The sequence below is a fragment of the Hippoglossus stenolepis genome, chromosome 3, assembly GCF_022539355.2.
Source record: "Hippoglossus stenolepis isolate QCI-W04-F060 chromosome 3, HSTE1.2, whole genome shotgun sequence".
NCBI lineage: Eukaryota > Metazoa > Chordata > Actinopteri > Pleuronectiformes > Pleuronectidae > Hippoglossus > Hippoglossus stenolepis.
This window is the reverse complement of record NC_061485.1, coordinates 21,196,297-21,213,147: the sequence shown is the minus strand read 5'-3', so window position 1 is coordinate 21,213,147 and position 16,851 is coordinate 21,196,297. Positions and strand designations below refer to the sequence as shown.

Genomic DNA, 16,851 nt, shown 5'->3' with positions numbered 1-16,851 from the left:
ATATTTGTATACCTTTACGTTTTTTTTCAGTTTTGCATCCATAGCGTGTTAGAATCGTCATCAACACGCCCACTCTCTCGTGGTGAAGCCTCTGGAGAAGCTCACATGGGCTCACTCTGACATTATGCAGAGCTTTTATCAGGGCCCTGACAGGAGAAACTCACTCGGCCATTTGTGTTCTCACATACAGTCACTGTATTAATTCAGGACATTATCAGGAGTTCAGTGCATGTCTAAAACCTGAAAGCATCTAACAATACTAACATAACAATTAATGACAATTTGTAAAATATTTTTACCCTCTAAGCTTTTTTTGAAGTAGCCTACACTTTGTTCTTGAAAAAGGAACAATTTTCTAAATATATTCAACGATGTGTGGCTTTACTCGAAGCTATAGAGCTCACAGTAATAAAGGAATGACTTAAATGTGATGAATCAGGAATTGTACATGGATGTTGGGCCCCTCTGTGTAAATTGTGGCCCCTCCGTGGCCCCTGGTCTGGAAAAATCCTAGATCCGCCACAGGCTCAGTCTGCAGTTCGAATTATTGAAGCTGCATATTCACAGAACACAACAGAAAAGCAAGCATTTTAGAAATGAAAGTGTAAAGGTGCGTGTCGACTGTGGAGAAGTTGTGACCCGATCGGGAGCCGAGCATCCACCGCGGCAGCGCACGTCACGTGACCACCTTGTCTGCTGCTGGCGATTGAAGCGTGATAGCAGGTAATAAAAACACCATTTCTACCACGTTTATAAACTTTACTTTCTCCGTTTCGTTGCATTTAAAGCACGCACCCGAGTGGGTTTGGGCTGAAATGGCCGGACGCCGATTTCTCCGCTGAGCTCACTCGCTGTTGTGAGGGATGTCTTTCGCAATTTTTCTGTTGTCTTGTTTCCCGGAGAGTAATGTCGGGATGGGGATTGTGCTCCGCTGCGAGGCCCTTTTTTCTCCCCTCACATTTGGCACGGCTCTGTTGTTTAGCCTGTTAGCATGTGTTGATGCCGCGGACGAGCCTGGTGTCACCGCTAGCTGTTAGATAACCGTGCCCGTCTATTAATACCCCCGCGAGACTATCAAGCGAGCCAGGTCTTTTGGCTAACAGCTCGGAGCATCGTTGGCTAGCTCCAGCCGTACCGCAGCGTTTATTCACGGCAGAAGCGTTAGCATGTCGGCTAACGTCGGTTCATGCTAGCGAGGACAAAGGGGGACCCCCCAGTACCAGCCACACTCATCCGGTCAGTGTTGTCGAGAAAGACGCAATGGGTGTCCGGTTTGTTTTTGTTAGGTAGACATGTGCCGTTAACTGTAGGAGAATTAGCCCCCTTAGGCAGGTTTAAAAAAACAAGCAGGCTAACCCAACAGCTACTTGCTAACGTTAGCATCGATTCAAAACAACGCTCCAGTGGCGTTAGCACTAAATTGTAATACCTGTCAGTTAGCTAGCTAACATCAGTTTGGTGTGAATACGTGGTAACGCGTAGCAACATGTAAGTGGGCGGAAATGGAACCGGTGGTTTTCTGTGTGTCCTGATAAACGATGAACAATAGAGATGTTCACAGTTACTGATTGATTGTTTTGTTATTGTTTGTGTCGAACCCTGACGGCTCCCCCACCGGCAGTGATATGTCAACATTTGATTTATAAACCGCAGACCGCAGCTGCTGCAGGTGAGTTCACGCGCCTGGAAATTAAACGGATTTTAAGATTTTCCTCTGAAATGACATTTAAAGCCACTTGATCCTTCTGCATTAGTTAGCTTTGTTCCGCCCAGCAGCCAATGGCAGCAGAGCGTTTGGCGGCGTCACTCGGCCACTGTGAGCTGGACTGCTATTGTTCTCTGATATCAAACAAATGGGTCAGAGGGGAAAACTATAGTTCATATTTTAGTAAAGGACACCACAGTCAGACTTTGCAGCACAGATTCAATCACAGGGTGTTTTGTGTTGCTGTGTTGAGCGGCCACTCATTCCATGTATTTGCAGGTGGATAAAGCCCCATGTGTGTTTGTTATTTAAATGTTTAGTATTTGCTTCTGACAATTATAAGTGTGTGCTTACAATGGATCGCACACAATTTGCAATGTGGTACAAATTGTTCGGGGCTTAGTTTTCAAATACAGAGAAGTTATTCAGCCTTCGCTGCAGTAGCTTAGTGTTTAAGATGTGTGTGTGTGTGTGTGTGTATAATCTCAGTTGCCCTGAGCTATCAAGCAGCACAAGGGGATGTGGGGTCAGGGTGTGTAGGGTTTGTTCTGCTCCACACACACACACACACTGTGGTCTGTGGTATTTGTAAGAGGACACTGGGTCGCTCTCCTTCCTTGACCTAGATTTTCTGCAAAGCTGTTGCATCACCAGGCCACCTGTGTGTCTCTCATTCCACAAGGGGAGTGTTCATGGATGTGCAATAGGGCTTAACCATGCTCACAACACATTGCTCCCACTCCCACAAGAGAAAGTATTGAGTGTCTGTGGTATAAACATTGTAAAGAAACTGTGTGTGTGTTTGTGCGTCTGACATAATCTGTGGATTTATGATCTGTCAGTATATTTCACTCATCCTTCCATGTTTCTTGTTTTTTTTTTTGCAGATTTTTCTATTTTGTACATACAGAGTTTTGTATATACTGTATATGATGAGCTTGCTGGGCGGCGACAAGGCCCGGGGCCCCCGGGAAAAGGTGCTGCCCTCTGTCACTCACACATCACAACCACAGAAACAGATACAGGTGAGACACCACAACTACATGATAATGGGGAAAAAACTGTGTGAAATCAATCCTCTCAGCCAGAGAAAATTAAATGCAAAACACCAGGGGGAACAACTACAACAATTAAACTTCAGTGGACACATTATTCATAGGTCATTATCAAAAAGGACTTTCTTTTTCAATTGCTAGTGCCACACACACTTTTATTGGCATCAATAGGAGGCACTTGCTCAGTTACAATTTCTTTGTCAGCGATTTTAGACCATGAAAAGCAAGCTAAACAATGTAATTCCACCTCTATAGACTCTCTTCTCTTCTATTTTTCTCTTGTTAACCAAAAGCTTACCCTGTGGTCTTATTGTCTTTGTGTTGCAGGCTACTGCAGAACAGATCCGGCTTGCTCAGATGATTTATGACAAGAATGATGCTGACTTTGAGGACAAAGTTAACCAGGTGAGGAATTCTTTGGAATAAAAAAACAAGAATAGGCGTTTTTCACAGCAGACATTTTGACAGGTGTAACTGATGAAATGACTTATGGGGACAGTGACAGAAACACGACTAATGTTACCTGGAAGCGTGGGCCTACCCTACTCTGACAAGTCATGTTGCCATGTCTTCTGTGAAAAAGGTCTATACACAAGCCTCATTGTCTGATTACTAAGCTACGTCAGGCTGTGCTGACACATTCTTACATGACGGTGGTTCTCTATGTTTACACATGAACTATGTATATTTGATGCTATGAGTGACACCATAGCCTCACGGTCATGCTCTGTAAAACTGGTGCATTTTATCATCTGTGCACCTTTTTAATTAGGGCTGGGAAATTAATCAAAAATGTATCGAAACCAACTTTTATAACCTCCTCGACTTAATCTTGCTCATGTCATTTAATTTGGTTAATACTTTCCTCCCTCCACACAATCATACTGACCTGCGCTCACTTTACACTTAAAAAATGAACAACAACACTAATCAGAAGTTACTGTACTTGAAGTTTACTTTCTGTTTGTCTGCCCCTCCTGTAAAAATACTATATATAGAATTCTATATAATATTACAATGTTAACTTCAAATTACAATGTAATAAAATACTAAATTGAGTCATCTTTAAAGTAGAAATAAAAATATGCACTTCATTAGAAAAAATATATCGGCTTTAAAAGTTCAGCATATTTCCAATATAGACCCTGTCAGACGAGGGCAATGTTAAAAAAAACATAAACTAATCGTTCATCAATTGTAATTGAGGTAGAAGTTTGAAATAGTCACGATATTAATTTGAAGTCATATCGCCCAGTCCTACTTTTAATGATAAACTTGACATTTCTAATGCGATGTATGTTTTTTGCTTTCTACAGCTGATGGAGGTGACTGGGAAGAACCAGGACGAGTGCATGATAGCGCTCCATGACTGCAATGAGGATGTTAGCAAAGCCATCAACTTCCTCCTGGAGAGTACCTCGGACATGGTAAATGGTAGCTTCTCACTTAAGTTGAGAAGAAGAAAAAAAAACTCCCCCTTACCAGTCTTATGTTTTAATTTCCACTATATTAACAGGAGACAACAAACAGAAACGGGCCACATGGATGAAAAAATTGATCTATGACCTATTTGGACATTACTTACTTTTACAACAACAAACTTCCATAAGAAACAGTCTCTCCAGCTTTCTTTTTATTCACTGCAGACAAATGTCCCATGACAGTGAGCCAGCATGAGAAATACCAGGACCCTGACACTGAAGCAGTTTTTGTTATTTACACATTTGCTTTTCTTATTGTGATATGTCAGTAAGTGTCTCCTGCATATATTACAATATAATTTGCTAGACTAAACCAAGAATAAAAGATGATGGATCTGATGTTCTTGCAATAAAAACGTAATCACATAAAATGTGATTCGTTCCAGTGAAACCTTAAATTCATTATGGTCACAGATTATGGTCGTCATAGAGGTGGGTCCCAGATGGTGCAACTGGAGAAGAGCAGCTGCAGCACCTGACTCAGAGAACAGCGGCTATTACACACAGTGACATGGTGACGTTCTGCAGCGCTGGAAAAAGTCGCACACATTTTTTAATCAGCACTGATTATTTTTAAGTCCAGCATGCCTCTCCCTAAGTCACTGCTGTACGGCTCTGCATAAAGTTGAATGAGGCTTTTCTGATTAGTGCAATCTATGTTCTGGTAGAGCGCTCAAAGTCCAATACACAATCACTGTAGTATTACTTTTAAATTGCATATAAAACAAAATACATGTCATTGTGCAGCCTTTGATTAAAATAGAATAGTCTCTGTCAAATCAGTGTGCGACAAATGAGTAAAAAAGTTGCTCAGAAACTTCCCAAGTTTAACACGAGCAAAAATACAGAAATGTCAAACATCTGTATTTCCTTGGGTAACAAAAAATAAAGGATTCTGTGTCATCATTACTGCACAAAAAGTCAAAACCAATGTTGTGTCAGACATAATTTTCTTCTGTGACTGTGGTTGTAAATATCAAAAATGGCACTCAAATTGAATTCAGTAACATCAGTCAATGACTCTTGGACACTTTTCTCTTTCTAACATCAGACGCTTTTAGCATGAAGACATGATATTGTGCTATTCTCTTCTCCCTCCACTGCTCAAAGTGTAAAGTCAAAGAAGCTCCGAAATAATCTGCGAAACACAGTAGTGTTGTTCGACCTGTATGCTTCATGTCTGAGTGTCCCAGCATTTTTGTAGAATACCAGCTGGCACAGATGCCAAGGAGAGGCTGTAGGGTGTGACTGGCCGCCAGCAAGCTCTACACATTGTTGGTTCAGTTTTATGGAAATCTAAAAATAGCAAGAAGCTGGTTCTCCTCTTTACATGGAAGATGCTATTGTTTTGGCAAACACTGCAGACCTCTGATAACATCTGCTTCTCCTGTTCTCTTTAAGATCTTAACTGCTATAAACAAAACAAATGGTCTCAGGTGTAAGAGTAGCTGTCATATAAGAGAAGAGTGGCCTTTTAAATCATTAACACATTATGTCCTGAATCTCAGTCAATTCATTTTGATTGACTGTCGATAAGGTACATCATTTTGATATTTCCTGTCTTTGCATGACACAGCTGTGTGGTGCGCACTTACATAGCAAGTTGGTCAAAAACAAAGCTGCCATCACAGTTCCGGTTGTGTTTTAAATGTGTTAATCAACCAACAGCAGAGCGCCGGAGGCTACTTCCACAACCTACAATTGTGAAATGTCACTGAAATGGAGGCAACTAAATGTTTTTGAACAATAAAACCTCTCTGCCTGCTTTGCTCACTAAAGCACATTGTCAGCATGATATCCTGTTTAGCTGCTGGCTAGAGATTTATAAGAAAATGCAATCAAAAACGCTATTCTATTATGTTAGGACAATGTTTTACGTTGTTTCATGTACTTGTTTTAACTCCCTGAATAGATCCTCTCTGATGTCATTCTTGTTCTGTGTTTAGACCTCATGGGAGACGGTGGGGAAGAAGAAGCCGCTGGTGAAGGAGGGTCCATCAGAAAGCAAGGAGAACAAGGAGAACCGGGAGAAGAAAGGAGAGAGGGAGGCAAGCAAAGGCCGCGTGGCTGCTAACCGCAGGGGCAAGGGGGCCGGTCGCAGCCGACCGGGTATGGACGAGTTTAAACTTAATATGAATCCACATGTACTGTAGAATCCCCAGCCTCTCAATATCCCATTTGATTATATCATATTGTTAATAATGTAGTTTACGATTTCACTTGACAGCGCGTCCAGAAGAGAATGGTGTGGAGGTGACACCGGTGGACAGAAGTTCAGATCGAGGTCGGAGAATCAAAGGTGGCCGAGGTGAGCAGCTGCTCAGCAAAACACCATCACTGTGCCAAACGTTTGAGTACATGTTACTGACTTTTGTGTGGATTTGATGCAGGATCTGGAGGCAGAGGTAGAGCACCAGCAGGGAACCGGTTCTCAGCCCAGGGCATGGGGTACGACAACAAGAACACACACACAGTCACAGGGCTCACATTTAACTGAAGGTACTTGTGGGCCGAGCCTACATCCAGGACATGGTTAAACCTTACACCTCAGCCCTTCAACCTCGCTCTGCATCAGCCAATCGGCTTGCTGCTCCCTCACTGCGAGGGACATCTAGCCACTCAACAAAATCCCAACTGTTTGCTGTCCTGGCTCCCAAATGGTGGAACGAGCTCCCCATTGACATCAGGACAGCAGAAAGTCCACACATCTTCTGCCGCAGGCTAAAGACACATCTCTTCCGATTACACCTTGGTTAAGAAGATGATGGTCTAATAACCATCGTCAACTATGGTGTTTAGATAAAAATAAAAATAAAAGTTAGTTGTAGATTGCATTTACGTGTAGCACTTGTAGTTTGGCTTTTTTAAGCTAATTGTACTCATGATTCTTGCTGTTCTGGGTTTGTACTTTGGGGTTTGAATGCACTTATTGCTTTGGATAAAAGCATCACCTAAATGACATGTAATATGAAATGTAAAATGTGTAACTTATCTTATTAGCAACAGAAAAAACTAGTGTGTTTGCATTAGTTTCTGGATGAAAGGTGGATATTTCTTGCAGCTGTTTCCACAGTCCCATTTATAAAAAAGGAGCATGTACTCACTCTGACTTCACCCACTCTCCATTATAACTAATGACCATTGACTCTTCACCAGGACTTTCAATCCTGCCGACTATACCTCAGAGGCTCGTACACGGAACACACAGAGTGAGGTGTGGGACACGGTGGCCAACGACAGTACAGATGGGACAGGTGAGCTCCAGCACGTGTTGCTCCTGACTGACAGTAGCACTGTATTTGCTTTGTGTACTCGGCCGCTCTGCGTGTGATATTTTATGCAAACGTACACAAGCTCCAGGCATCTTGCATCTTGTTAAACTACTTGTCACACCCGTACTTGAGTTTGTGACTGGTTGGTTGTCTTCTAGTTGCCTGGAGGTCCACCATGGAGGACTGGACACCTGAGGACTGGAGTGAGGATGTTAGTGTGAGTTAACACAAAGGCCATCACTCTACAGGAGACGTTTGTCATTTACAAGTGAATGTTTTCGTTCACAGTTCTGTCTCTTGTGTCTCTGTGTTCCTGCAGCTCTCTGAGACCAAAGTGTTCACCTCCTCATGTGCAACTGCTGCTGAGAACCACATCACACCTGGGCAAAGGTATTTACCGCCCTGTTAATAATATACTCACCCCCAGTTCTCTTGTTGTTATTTACACAGCAGTTTCCAACTGTTCCATCCATTCATAAAGTGAGTCAGTGTAGAAAAAACCACTATGGATGTCATCTTTTTACATACTTCATTTTTCTGTGAAGTATGTATGAGAAATAATGTCCATAAACAGGTTCTGCTTGTGAATATGCAGAATCTGTAGGTGAGGGACATGATTTGCTGCCTAGTTTGTCCAATCACGTTTGAGGCTTTGGTTTGAGCCTTCGCTGATTCATCAGGCTATTATCACATGACTCCCTTCTGGGAGAAAACACCCGGCATTAGCCTGGCTAACCGGTGTAGAACGCAACATGGATGATCAATTACAAGAGTTGCTGACTGTGATGACTTTGCTAACAACTGTTGTGCAGTTAAATCCTGTATTTTACAATGATACAACTGTTTACACGTGTAGAAGACAAGCTATTATTTGAGCAATCTGCGACAACCTCTGTGTTCAGCGGGACATGTGTGCCTTCCTGTTCATGTGCATGTCCAGTGTATGTGAGTGGTCACTTGATATGTGCTTTCTGGTGTGACTGTATGGACAGGGATAGGATTAAATCTGATACAGGTTCAGATATCGTTTTAGTAGTATTGATGTAGCCGGTGTCTGGGCCCAAGTATCTGCTGTCTACACCACAATCCACAAAATATTAGCTATTGCCCCCAGAGGCTACTTTGTCATCAGCCAATGGGCTCAGAGATTGTATTGGAAATGGGAAATTGATGCCATACAGATGCTGTACTTACCATTGGCAGCTTTTTGTTGTCTGCCCTACAAGTGTTTTCTAAGACTGTTCAACTGTTCCTGTGTTAGTCTGGACCTCGCCTCTCTGCTGCAGAAGCCTGTGGGTGGAGGAAGAGAACCACCATCTTCATCTTCTCAGAGTCTGGTCTTCACCAACTCCCACCACCACCACCAGCCACCCCCGAGCCGCAGCGCCACCGGCAGCACAAGCTACGCACATGCTGCTCTGGTAAGAAAAGTTGCATTTGATAGTCTGCTTGTCATACAAACTCCTCATTTGTTAATAGAATACAGACAAGCTTAGATAATTACACTCTCTCCTCTTGCCTGTGGCAGTCGTCGGTTCTGGGAGCTGGTTTTGGGGACTTGGGTCAGGCCAAGAGGACTCAACCAAGTGCTGGAGCTCAGATACTGGAACAGCTGAAGGGCCCGGGCTTGGGTCCACTACCTTCATCACAGGCCGTGCCTCCTGCCAGCACCCAAGGAAGCAACACCTCCATTGGCCGACTGCCAGGCCTGGGAGCACCTGTACCTCCACCCTCGTCCTCTAGCTGGGACATGAAGGCTTCAGAATCCAACACCACCTCGCTGTCCTCACAGTTCAGCCGTAAGTGTTCAAATGGTGCACAGGTGCAAGCATTTAAAAAAGCTCTTTTTATTATGTGTTCTCTCTTTTGTTTATATATGTACCTATTTTTAAATGGTTGTGTTTTGTTGTGTGTCTGTGTCTGCAGGTGAGTTTGGCTTGCAGCCGGAGCCATCTCTGGTGCTGAGTCAACTGGTTCAGAGGCACAACGGCCCCTCGTTGCCTATGGCACGTCAGTCAAGTCCGCCGTCACAACAGCAAGCGCTCCCTGCTTCAGCCTCGCCTGCTCCCCAGCACACCAGCACGCCAGCACAGGCAGGAGCGGTGATGACTGTTGCTGGTATTAAACCTCCTGCGCCCAATGTGGGGCTGGACCCTCAGGGCGGCAGTACGCCACAGCAGCAGCGGGCACAGCTCAAAGGCCAGAAACGAAGGATACCTCCCACATCGAAGGTATGAAAGGATGCTGCCAGCTCCAGTTGAGATCGAAGTTCCTACATTTCCATTGTAAAATAGAAAATGCATTATTTCGTGTATGACTCAACACCAGTAGTTGTATGAACTTGAGAAAATGAATGTCACGGTTCTGAAACCCAACTGTGCTCTGTCACTCCTTGCAGATCCCCTCCACGGCGGTAGAGATGCCAGGCTCAGCTGACGTACCTGGTCTAAACCTCCAGTTTGGAGCCCTAGACTTTGGCTCAGAGTCGGCATTGCCAGAGTTTGGAGGTGTAGACAATTGTGTTGGAGCGGCATCCAGGGAGTCGACTCCGGCCCCCGCCCCAGCACCACCTGCACCGGGACCAGGGACACAGAGCCAAACAAGCCTGTACTCCAAACCGCTCAGGTACCACTGTCACTGCTGACTAACTAGTTATGTTTCTATAGTGTAATATACAGAAGCTTTGCATTTGAACAGTTTCATTATAAAGCACTACAGATTACATATACAAGATGCATATCATCAAAAAAACTCATTAAAGCTGTGTCATAAACAAAGAATACGAGATTGATGTTAGTCGTACATTAAATCCTGCTTTTTTCTCATGATTATTTCACAAATTTCCTAATAAACCAATTATTTTCTTGACTCATCTGATTTAACTTGTTCATCTCTCATCTTCTTTTATCCTGCAGTGAGTCCCTGGGCAGCCCGCTGTCTGTTACCCTGCCTCTGCCCCTCTCCTCATCAGAGCCAGTATATCACTCCTCATCGGTGGCGCTGTCCAGCCTCACCACCTCGTCATTAGGGACTCCCAGCTCCAACAATCCCCCCTCTTCCATGTCCTCCACCACCTCCGTCTCCGTACCCTCCTCCTCCCCCTTCTCCACAGTGGGAGGAAGCTACGATGGGACCATGCCCCCTCACACACGACTAGCTTTTTCACAGAGCAAAGAGGCCACAGGGCCCGTCATGGTGAGTGCTAACACTGAGTGTAAATACCTGCCTGAGCTGAACTTAAGTTGTATTCATTCTGTTTGTTGATGAACATGGGAGAGTTTGATCTGTTATCAGAGTATGTAAACACCTTTTGCTGTTTTTTTTCCTATCTCCAGAATGGTCTTAATGGTGTAAGGACCTCTGCTGCTCTCGACAGTAAGTTGCCTTTGACTGATTTATTACGTGTTCTAAGACTATGCGTCTTTGACTCATTTACATTTGACATTTCTCTCCTCAGCATCATCAGCGTCCTCCACACCAAAGCCAGAGTCGCCATCTCTGAACATCAGCACCAACGGCGCCCCAGCACCCTCCTCCCACTTAACCTCCTCCCTCCCTGCACACAGCTCCGCCACTCTTTCCAACCTTGCACAGGACCTGCCCTCAGCCAGCCAACTCAACTCACTCAATAGGTGACACACACACACACACACACACACACACACACACACACACACACACACACACACACACACACACACACACACACACACACACACACACACACACACACACACACACACACACACTACTCAGTCATACTCTAACTTTCAAAGTGAAAGTCCACAAACATCCACAAGGCAAACTTACTTTTCACATCTTAACTTCGTGTTTCCTTCTCTGTGCTGTTGTCTGGCAGTGAGTTGAACAGTTTGGGCCACCACCAATTTGACTATGTTTACACACACTGAACTCTCAAGGGAGTGACCCCTAGTCAGTGCCTGTTACTGTCGGTAAGATTTTGTAAGTGTCTCTGCCAATGGACAAAGTCAAATTTGTTCTCCTGTGTAATGAATGAGGGAGATAATTGGTTTTATCAAAGTGAAATACTACAAAGTTATTGTGCACTTGCTGATTATCCCTGTCTCCTCTGTGCCTGTAGCCATGTCAGCAGTCATTCCTCAGCTTCAGCCCTGGGCTCCAGCTCCATTGCTGTAAGTACCTCATGGCTAAAACCTTCTGTGTGGTAGCTCTGTAATGGCATGTAAGCAAACAGCACGCTGTTCTATATTATAACACATGTAGCTGCAGGGTTTCAGCACTGTTGGTACTCTATTAGATGCTACCGTGTTCACACAAGAATCTGGATGCCAAGTAAAATGCCAATGAATCACACATTTTTCAGGGTTTTCAACAAGCTGTTTATCGATTGCTGTTTAAGCAGACAGCCAGTTGCTTGATCGCATGTTTGGAGAAATGAGAACAAGATGAAATGCAAATATTTTACAATTTGAATGAGGAGACCTTTTCAGAATGGAACAGCCAAATTATACTAATTATCAATCTGAAAATATGGAGGGGATCCCACAGTGTAGAAATTAGTTGATGACACAATGTACACACACACACTTCAAATGTGTATAGAGCGGTTTCAAATGTCCCCCTTTCTCTCTGTCCTCAGTACACCAGTGTCGACAGCAGCATTGTGAGCTCCATGGTTCCCTCCTCTGGCTCCTACACGTCATTGCACCCCTCAGTACTCCACTCGACCCACAATAGCAGCAACAGTAGCAGCATCAGCCACCTGGCCAACATGCCCATCATGGGCAGCAACATTAGCAGCACAGTCTGCGGTATCGCTGGCACCAGCGGACTTCACTCTGCCGCCAGCGCAGCGCTTGGACTTGGCTCCAATGGAGCTATTGCCACGTCCAACCTCTCTGCACCAAGGAACACACCCCTGCTCTCCTCCTCCACTGGTACACAAACACACCCACCTCCACACCTCAGACACTAGGCACGTTATGTGTGATAGTTTTTATTGCTACTTGTAATAATTGAGTTATAAATACTTGAAATTAGGAGGAAAGTTAAATAGACCGAGACTGGAGCTGTTTCCAAACATGAAAGTGAGTTGATTTTCCATTGTATAACCAGGTAAAGCTCCTCCTAACCTGTCCCAGGGAGTCCCTCCTCTATTGCCCAACCAATATATCATGGGCCCAGGGGGGCTGCTGCCAGCATACCCAGTAAGTAGCCCTCAGGATCTAGAACCATTGTAATGTAGCTTTTAATGTACTTGCCAGTTTCATCTAAGCAGTCATTTCAGTTCAGTATTCTATCCTTAAACTACACGTTTGATACACTTACTATCTTCAATTAAATCATCATACCTAGTATTTTTGGAAAGTGTATGAGGGTACAAGAGTCTGACCCAAAGAATGGGTGGCCTTAGACACTGCCTGTCTTTTGTGTCCCACAGCAAATCTATGGCTACGAGGACCTCCACATGCTCCAGTCCAGACTGCCAATGGTAAGAGTGAACTTGAAATCACGTTTTACTTTTTTAGGTAGTCTGGCTAATGTTTGTATCTTAAGTCGATCCTCTCTTGTACTCTCAGCCCTCTTTGCAGGATTACTATGGAATCACATTCCCGGGCCCCACAGCAACTCTCTCTGGCAGAGACGGGAGCCTAGCCAACAACCCCTACTCAGGTAATACACCCTCTCCCTTGACTGGCCTCATTTAAAATCCAAAGATCCTGTGGGTTTTTTTCTCACATGGCATCTCCCCTGTTGCTCAGGTGAAGTCACAAAGTTTGGTAGGAACGACTCCACCTCCCCGGCACCTCCCACAAGCCTGGCGGCCCAACAGGCTTCCCAGGGCCAGAGCCAAGGACAGAACCAGGGCCAGCCTCAGCCTCCTCAGGCCCAGCCTCAGCCCCAGGGCCAGCCGCAGCACCACAGCAGTCAGCAGGCCTTTCTGCCTCCGGGCTACAGCTACACAGGCCTGCCTTACTACCCCGGAGTGCCCGGCGCCGTGCCCAGTGCTGCTGCCTTCCAGTATGGCCACACCATGTTTGTTCCTCCCGGGGGACCAGCCTCGGCCAAGCAGCACAGCATGGGCCTCGGCCTTGGAAACCCCACGGCAAGTCCTTTCCAGACGCAGCAGCAGCCAAGCGGCTACGGCCAGCACACCTTCAGCTCAGGTTAGTGAGCAAACTGGGGGAACCCATTGATTTTGAATTTATGCTGAAACAGTTTTTTTTAGCAAATTGATTCTGATTCTAAAAATCCACCCAGGACCTGCTGTAAGGATTGTTTGAGTTTTGATGCTGATGTTTTCCTGTGCAGGGTATGAGGAGCTGACAGCAGGGCCGGTTGGAGTGGACTACAGTAAAGGCTACAACTCCTCCTCACAGGCACATGCCAAATCTGCTGCTAGTGGGCCTGGGAAAGGTCAGAAATAAACATGGTTCACTGTTTCTAATTTCATAATTTGCTTTTATTTGAAATGTATTGCCTTACAGTGTATTAATGTTGCTGCTGTTCTGCTAGGCGTCTCTGTGACATCCAGTAACTCGGGAGTGCCAGACATCAGTGGAAGTGTTTACAATAAGACCCAGGTGAGCCTCACACACCTCAACCCCCCAATCTACCTTGAAGTTTTGCTTTTATTTATCCCAATAAATAATCAAGTTTGGAGTTTAATGTGTCGTCACTCTTCCGTCTGCAGTCTTTTGATAAGCAGGGTTTCCATGCGGGGACCCCTCCTCCCTTCAGCTTGCCATCAGCGCTGGGGGGTCCAGGCCCTCTGAATCCTGGAGCAGCTCCTGGAGGCTATGCACCGGCCCCATTCCTCCACATCCTGCCTCACCAGCAACAACACTCACAGCTGCTGCACCATCACCTAGCTCAGGATGGACAGGTAACACTAGAGCTGCTTTCGGACTTCTTCCTGAAATTTTCCGCGAGCTGTATGTGAGAATTCAAATGTCAGAAGTATTTGCTCAAGACCAATTTGTGGAACTTTTCTGCCAGCCTTCTTGTAAAATGTCCAAGTGTGAGCCCATGCAAGAAAACAGCAGGAGAATTCACAGTGAGCGACCAGGTGGTTTGATGACGTTTCCAACACGTGATGGATGTAAAATTGTAAAAAAAAATATCTCAGGATGAAAAGAGGTTTCATACATTTGGTGATAAGGGCAAACTTGTGTTGGTGTGTTTGTGAAAAACGTACGATTTCCTGAGCAGAATTAGCAGAATGTTCACGTCATGTCCTGCCTCCTGCATGCTCTACCCAGGCTCCACCCCTCGCCTAACATTTTGATGTTGTTGTGAACGCGTCTGACCCGAACAATCTCCTGCTGTGATCTTCAAATGAGAAAGACAAAGTCTGGGGGGGGGGGAAATTCCGCTGATTTGTGTCTCAGATATTTACTTTGTGTCTCTCTCGCTCTCTCCATGTTCAGGGTGGTCCCAGCCAGCGTGGCCAGTCTAGCAGCCTGCAGCAGAAGAGCCAAGTCAACAAGTCGAGCTATGGCGCCTCCCCCTACTGGGCCAACTGAGGTGGCGAGAACCTACGATGTGTGTTTGTGTGTACGTGCATGGACGAGCAGACATACACCCGCGTATCTGACTGACGAGATCATAGAGGGACAAACCATTTTACAACACAACCTAAAACACACACACACTACCACCCCCTCCCCTTTGCTCTGTATATCCCCTTTTCAAATTTATGGCTGTTGTATGTAAAATATATTTATGTATGTATTTATACAGTATATATGTATTGGTAGGACATAAAATGTGGTTTTCTGAATTTTGTTTTTATTTTGAAGGACATTTTATTTTAAAAAAAAGTGTAAAGAGGAGAATGCTAAATCATGGAGATGAAGTTGGTGAATATACTTGAACACAAGCATCTTGTGATGTGGATTTTTTTTGTATGCATACATGATCTGAGAATGATGTACATAGATTTTACGCATCGTTTTCATGGCAAAGGCCTTTTTTTATTTTAGAAGAAATAAGTTTTTGTAAGTTTTGGTCTCCCGCATCTGTGAATCCTTATATTGAGGGTGACTTAAGTTGATAGCTTGACTTTTCTTTTTGCCCCATTTCCCTCCATCTGTCTCATTTCTCAAACTTTTAGTAGATGGTTGGTTTCACCAGCCAGGCCTTGGATTTGATGTCATTTTAACATTGGTTTAATCCTCGTTGTCCAAATTAAAAGTTCTGAACAGTTTGTTTGAGTCTGGCATCAATATTTACACAAAACATTTCTGTATTTGGACCCACAAATTATATTCACATACATGTGTCTGATAGTGCAGGAGAGTCAGGGTAACAAGTACATGAACAAATGATGTATGTTACCATGTTTACATGGACAGCAACTTTCCAACTATTGAATATACTGAATAAGAAATTGTACTTATGATGTTCACATGAGTTACTTATAGAATATTCCATTCATATTCCTGTTTACATGTTACAGAGCATAGTCTGATTATGACACATGTCCACATTACGTCCTACTACTCGGCACGTGTCGTCAAACAGTTGGTAACTGCTGTATGTGGATGTTGCTAGATGCGCTGAAAACTCCAATAAGAGACTGTGATTAAGACGTATACATGTCTACATGATGTGACTCAGGTCAGAATACTGCGCATTTCTTAATTTGCTTGTTTATTCGAGTATGACTTTATTCAAGTTATAGGAAAATACTGTTTACATGGCAGTGTTTAATCCAGGCTTTTGTCTTAATTGGGTTAATATCAGGATATTGGGGTCCATGTAAACATGTCTACTATGCAACACATTTCCAAGACACACAACACACACCTGGCAGTTATGGGCCAGAGCAGAATCAGGCTTGAGTCAAAATGCACAATGTATTAACTCCAAAGACCATTGGACAAGTTAAGCAGGTCCAGAAACAGTCAAACTTAAAGGTTCAATGTGTAGAATTTAGTGACATCTAGTGGAGTTGCATGTTGCAGCTGAATACTTATCCCATCCTCTCCTTCCAAACATGAAAGAGAACCTGTGGCAGCCTTCAGTTGTTATAAAACCTCAAAAGGTGTTTCGTTTGAACAGTGTCTGTAAAGAGGACCCGCACGTTTTAATTCAATTTAATTCTTCAGTCATGCTCTTACATAAATAATTCCACTCAAGTATTCTAGTACTGAGGCTCTCAATCGACAAGTTGTCATATAAATATAGAATCGCATTTGTGTGAACCAGGTTCCCCACCCTGTTATGTCTCGTAAACAGAATCAATCTTGGCCAAGAACATGCATGTCACACCACAGATATCCATCTATTAATGGAAACAAAACCCTATCAGGGGTTCAGACACTTTACATTGGGCCCTAACTTTTTCATGT

The 16,851-nt window shown here is 44.2% G+C and overlaps 1 protein-coding gene across 5 annotated transcripts; it reads left to right on the top strand.

The window, feature by feature from the left end:
- The first annotated feature begins 577 nt into the window (after window positions 1-577).
- On the top strand, window positions 578-15,704 carry ubap2a (ubiquitin associated protein 2a). Of its 5 annotated transcripts, none has more exons than XM_035151319.2 (27): window positions 578-723; window positions 2,593-2,730; window positions 3,088-3,165; window positions 4,077-4,187; window positions 6,188-6,350; window positions 6,469-6,549; window positions 6,632-6,689; window positions 7,398-7,495; window positions 7,672-7,730; window positions 7,833-7,903; window positions 8,775-8,934; window positions 9,042-9,312; window positions 9,440-9,744; window positions 9,912-10,138; window positions 10,429-10,708; window positions 10,849-10,888; window positions 10,971-11,145; window positions 11,616-11,667; window positions 12,135-12,432; window positions 12,611-12,702; window positions 12,909-12,986; window positions 13,075-13,168; window positions 13,258-13,662; window positions 13,808-13,912; window positions 14,012-14,079; window positions 14,190-14,381; window positions 14,926-15,704. In XM_035151319.2, the coding sequence occupies exons 2-27, from the start codon at window positions 2,635-2,637 to the stop codon at window positions 15,019-15,021; spliced, it is 3,753 nt and encodes a 1,250-aa protein (XP_035007210.2). In that variant the 5' UTR covers window positions 578-723; window positions 2,593-2,634; the 3' UTR covers window positions 15,022-15,704. The 5 variants fall into 5 exon arrangements, with proteins under 5 accessions (XP_035007210.2, XP_035007212.2, XP_035007209.2 ...); XM_035151321.2 differs by lacking the exon at window positions 578-723 and adding an exon at window positions 770-1,236 and having other exon boundaries at window positions 6,469-6,540; XM_035151318.2 differs by lacking the exon at window positions 578-723 and adding an exon at window positions 771-1,236.
- Window positions 15,705-16,851: the final 1,147 nt, after the last annotated feature.

Excerpts from the sequence above, each read along its gene's own strand:
- ubap2a (XM_035151319.2), top strand. The coding sequence starts at position 2,635 with ATGATGAGCTTGCTGGGCGGCGACAAGGCCCGGGGCCCCCGGGAAAAG. Across the intron at positions 4,188-6,187 it reads TGGAGAGTACCTCGGACATG|ACCTCATGGGAGACGGTGGG; the intron begins GTAAATGGTAGC and ends TTCTGTGTTTAG. Across the intron at positions 12,703-12,908 it reads GGCTGCTGCCAGCATACCCA|ACACTGCCTGTCTTTTGTGT; the intron begins GTAAGTAGCCCT and ends GGGTGGCCTTAG.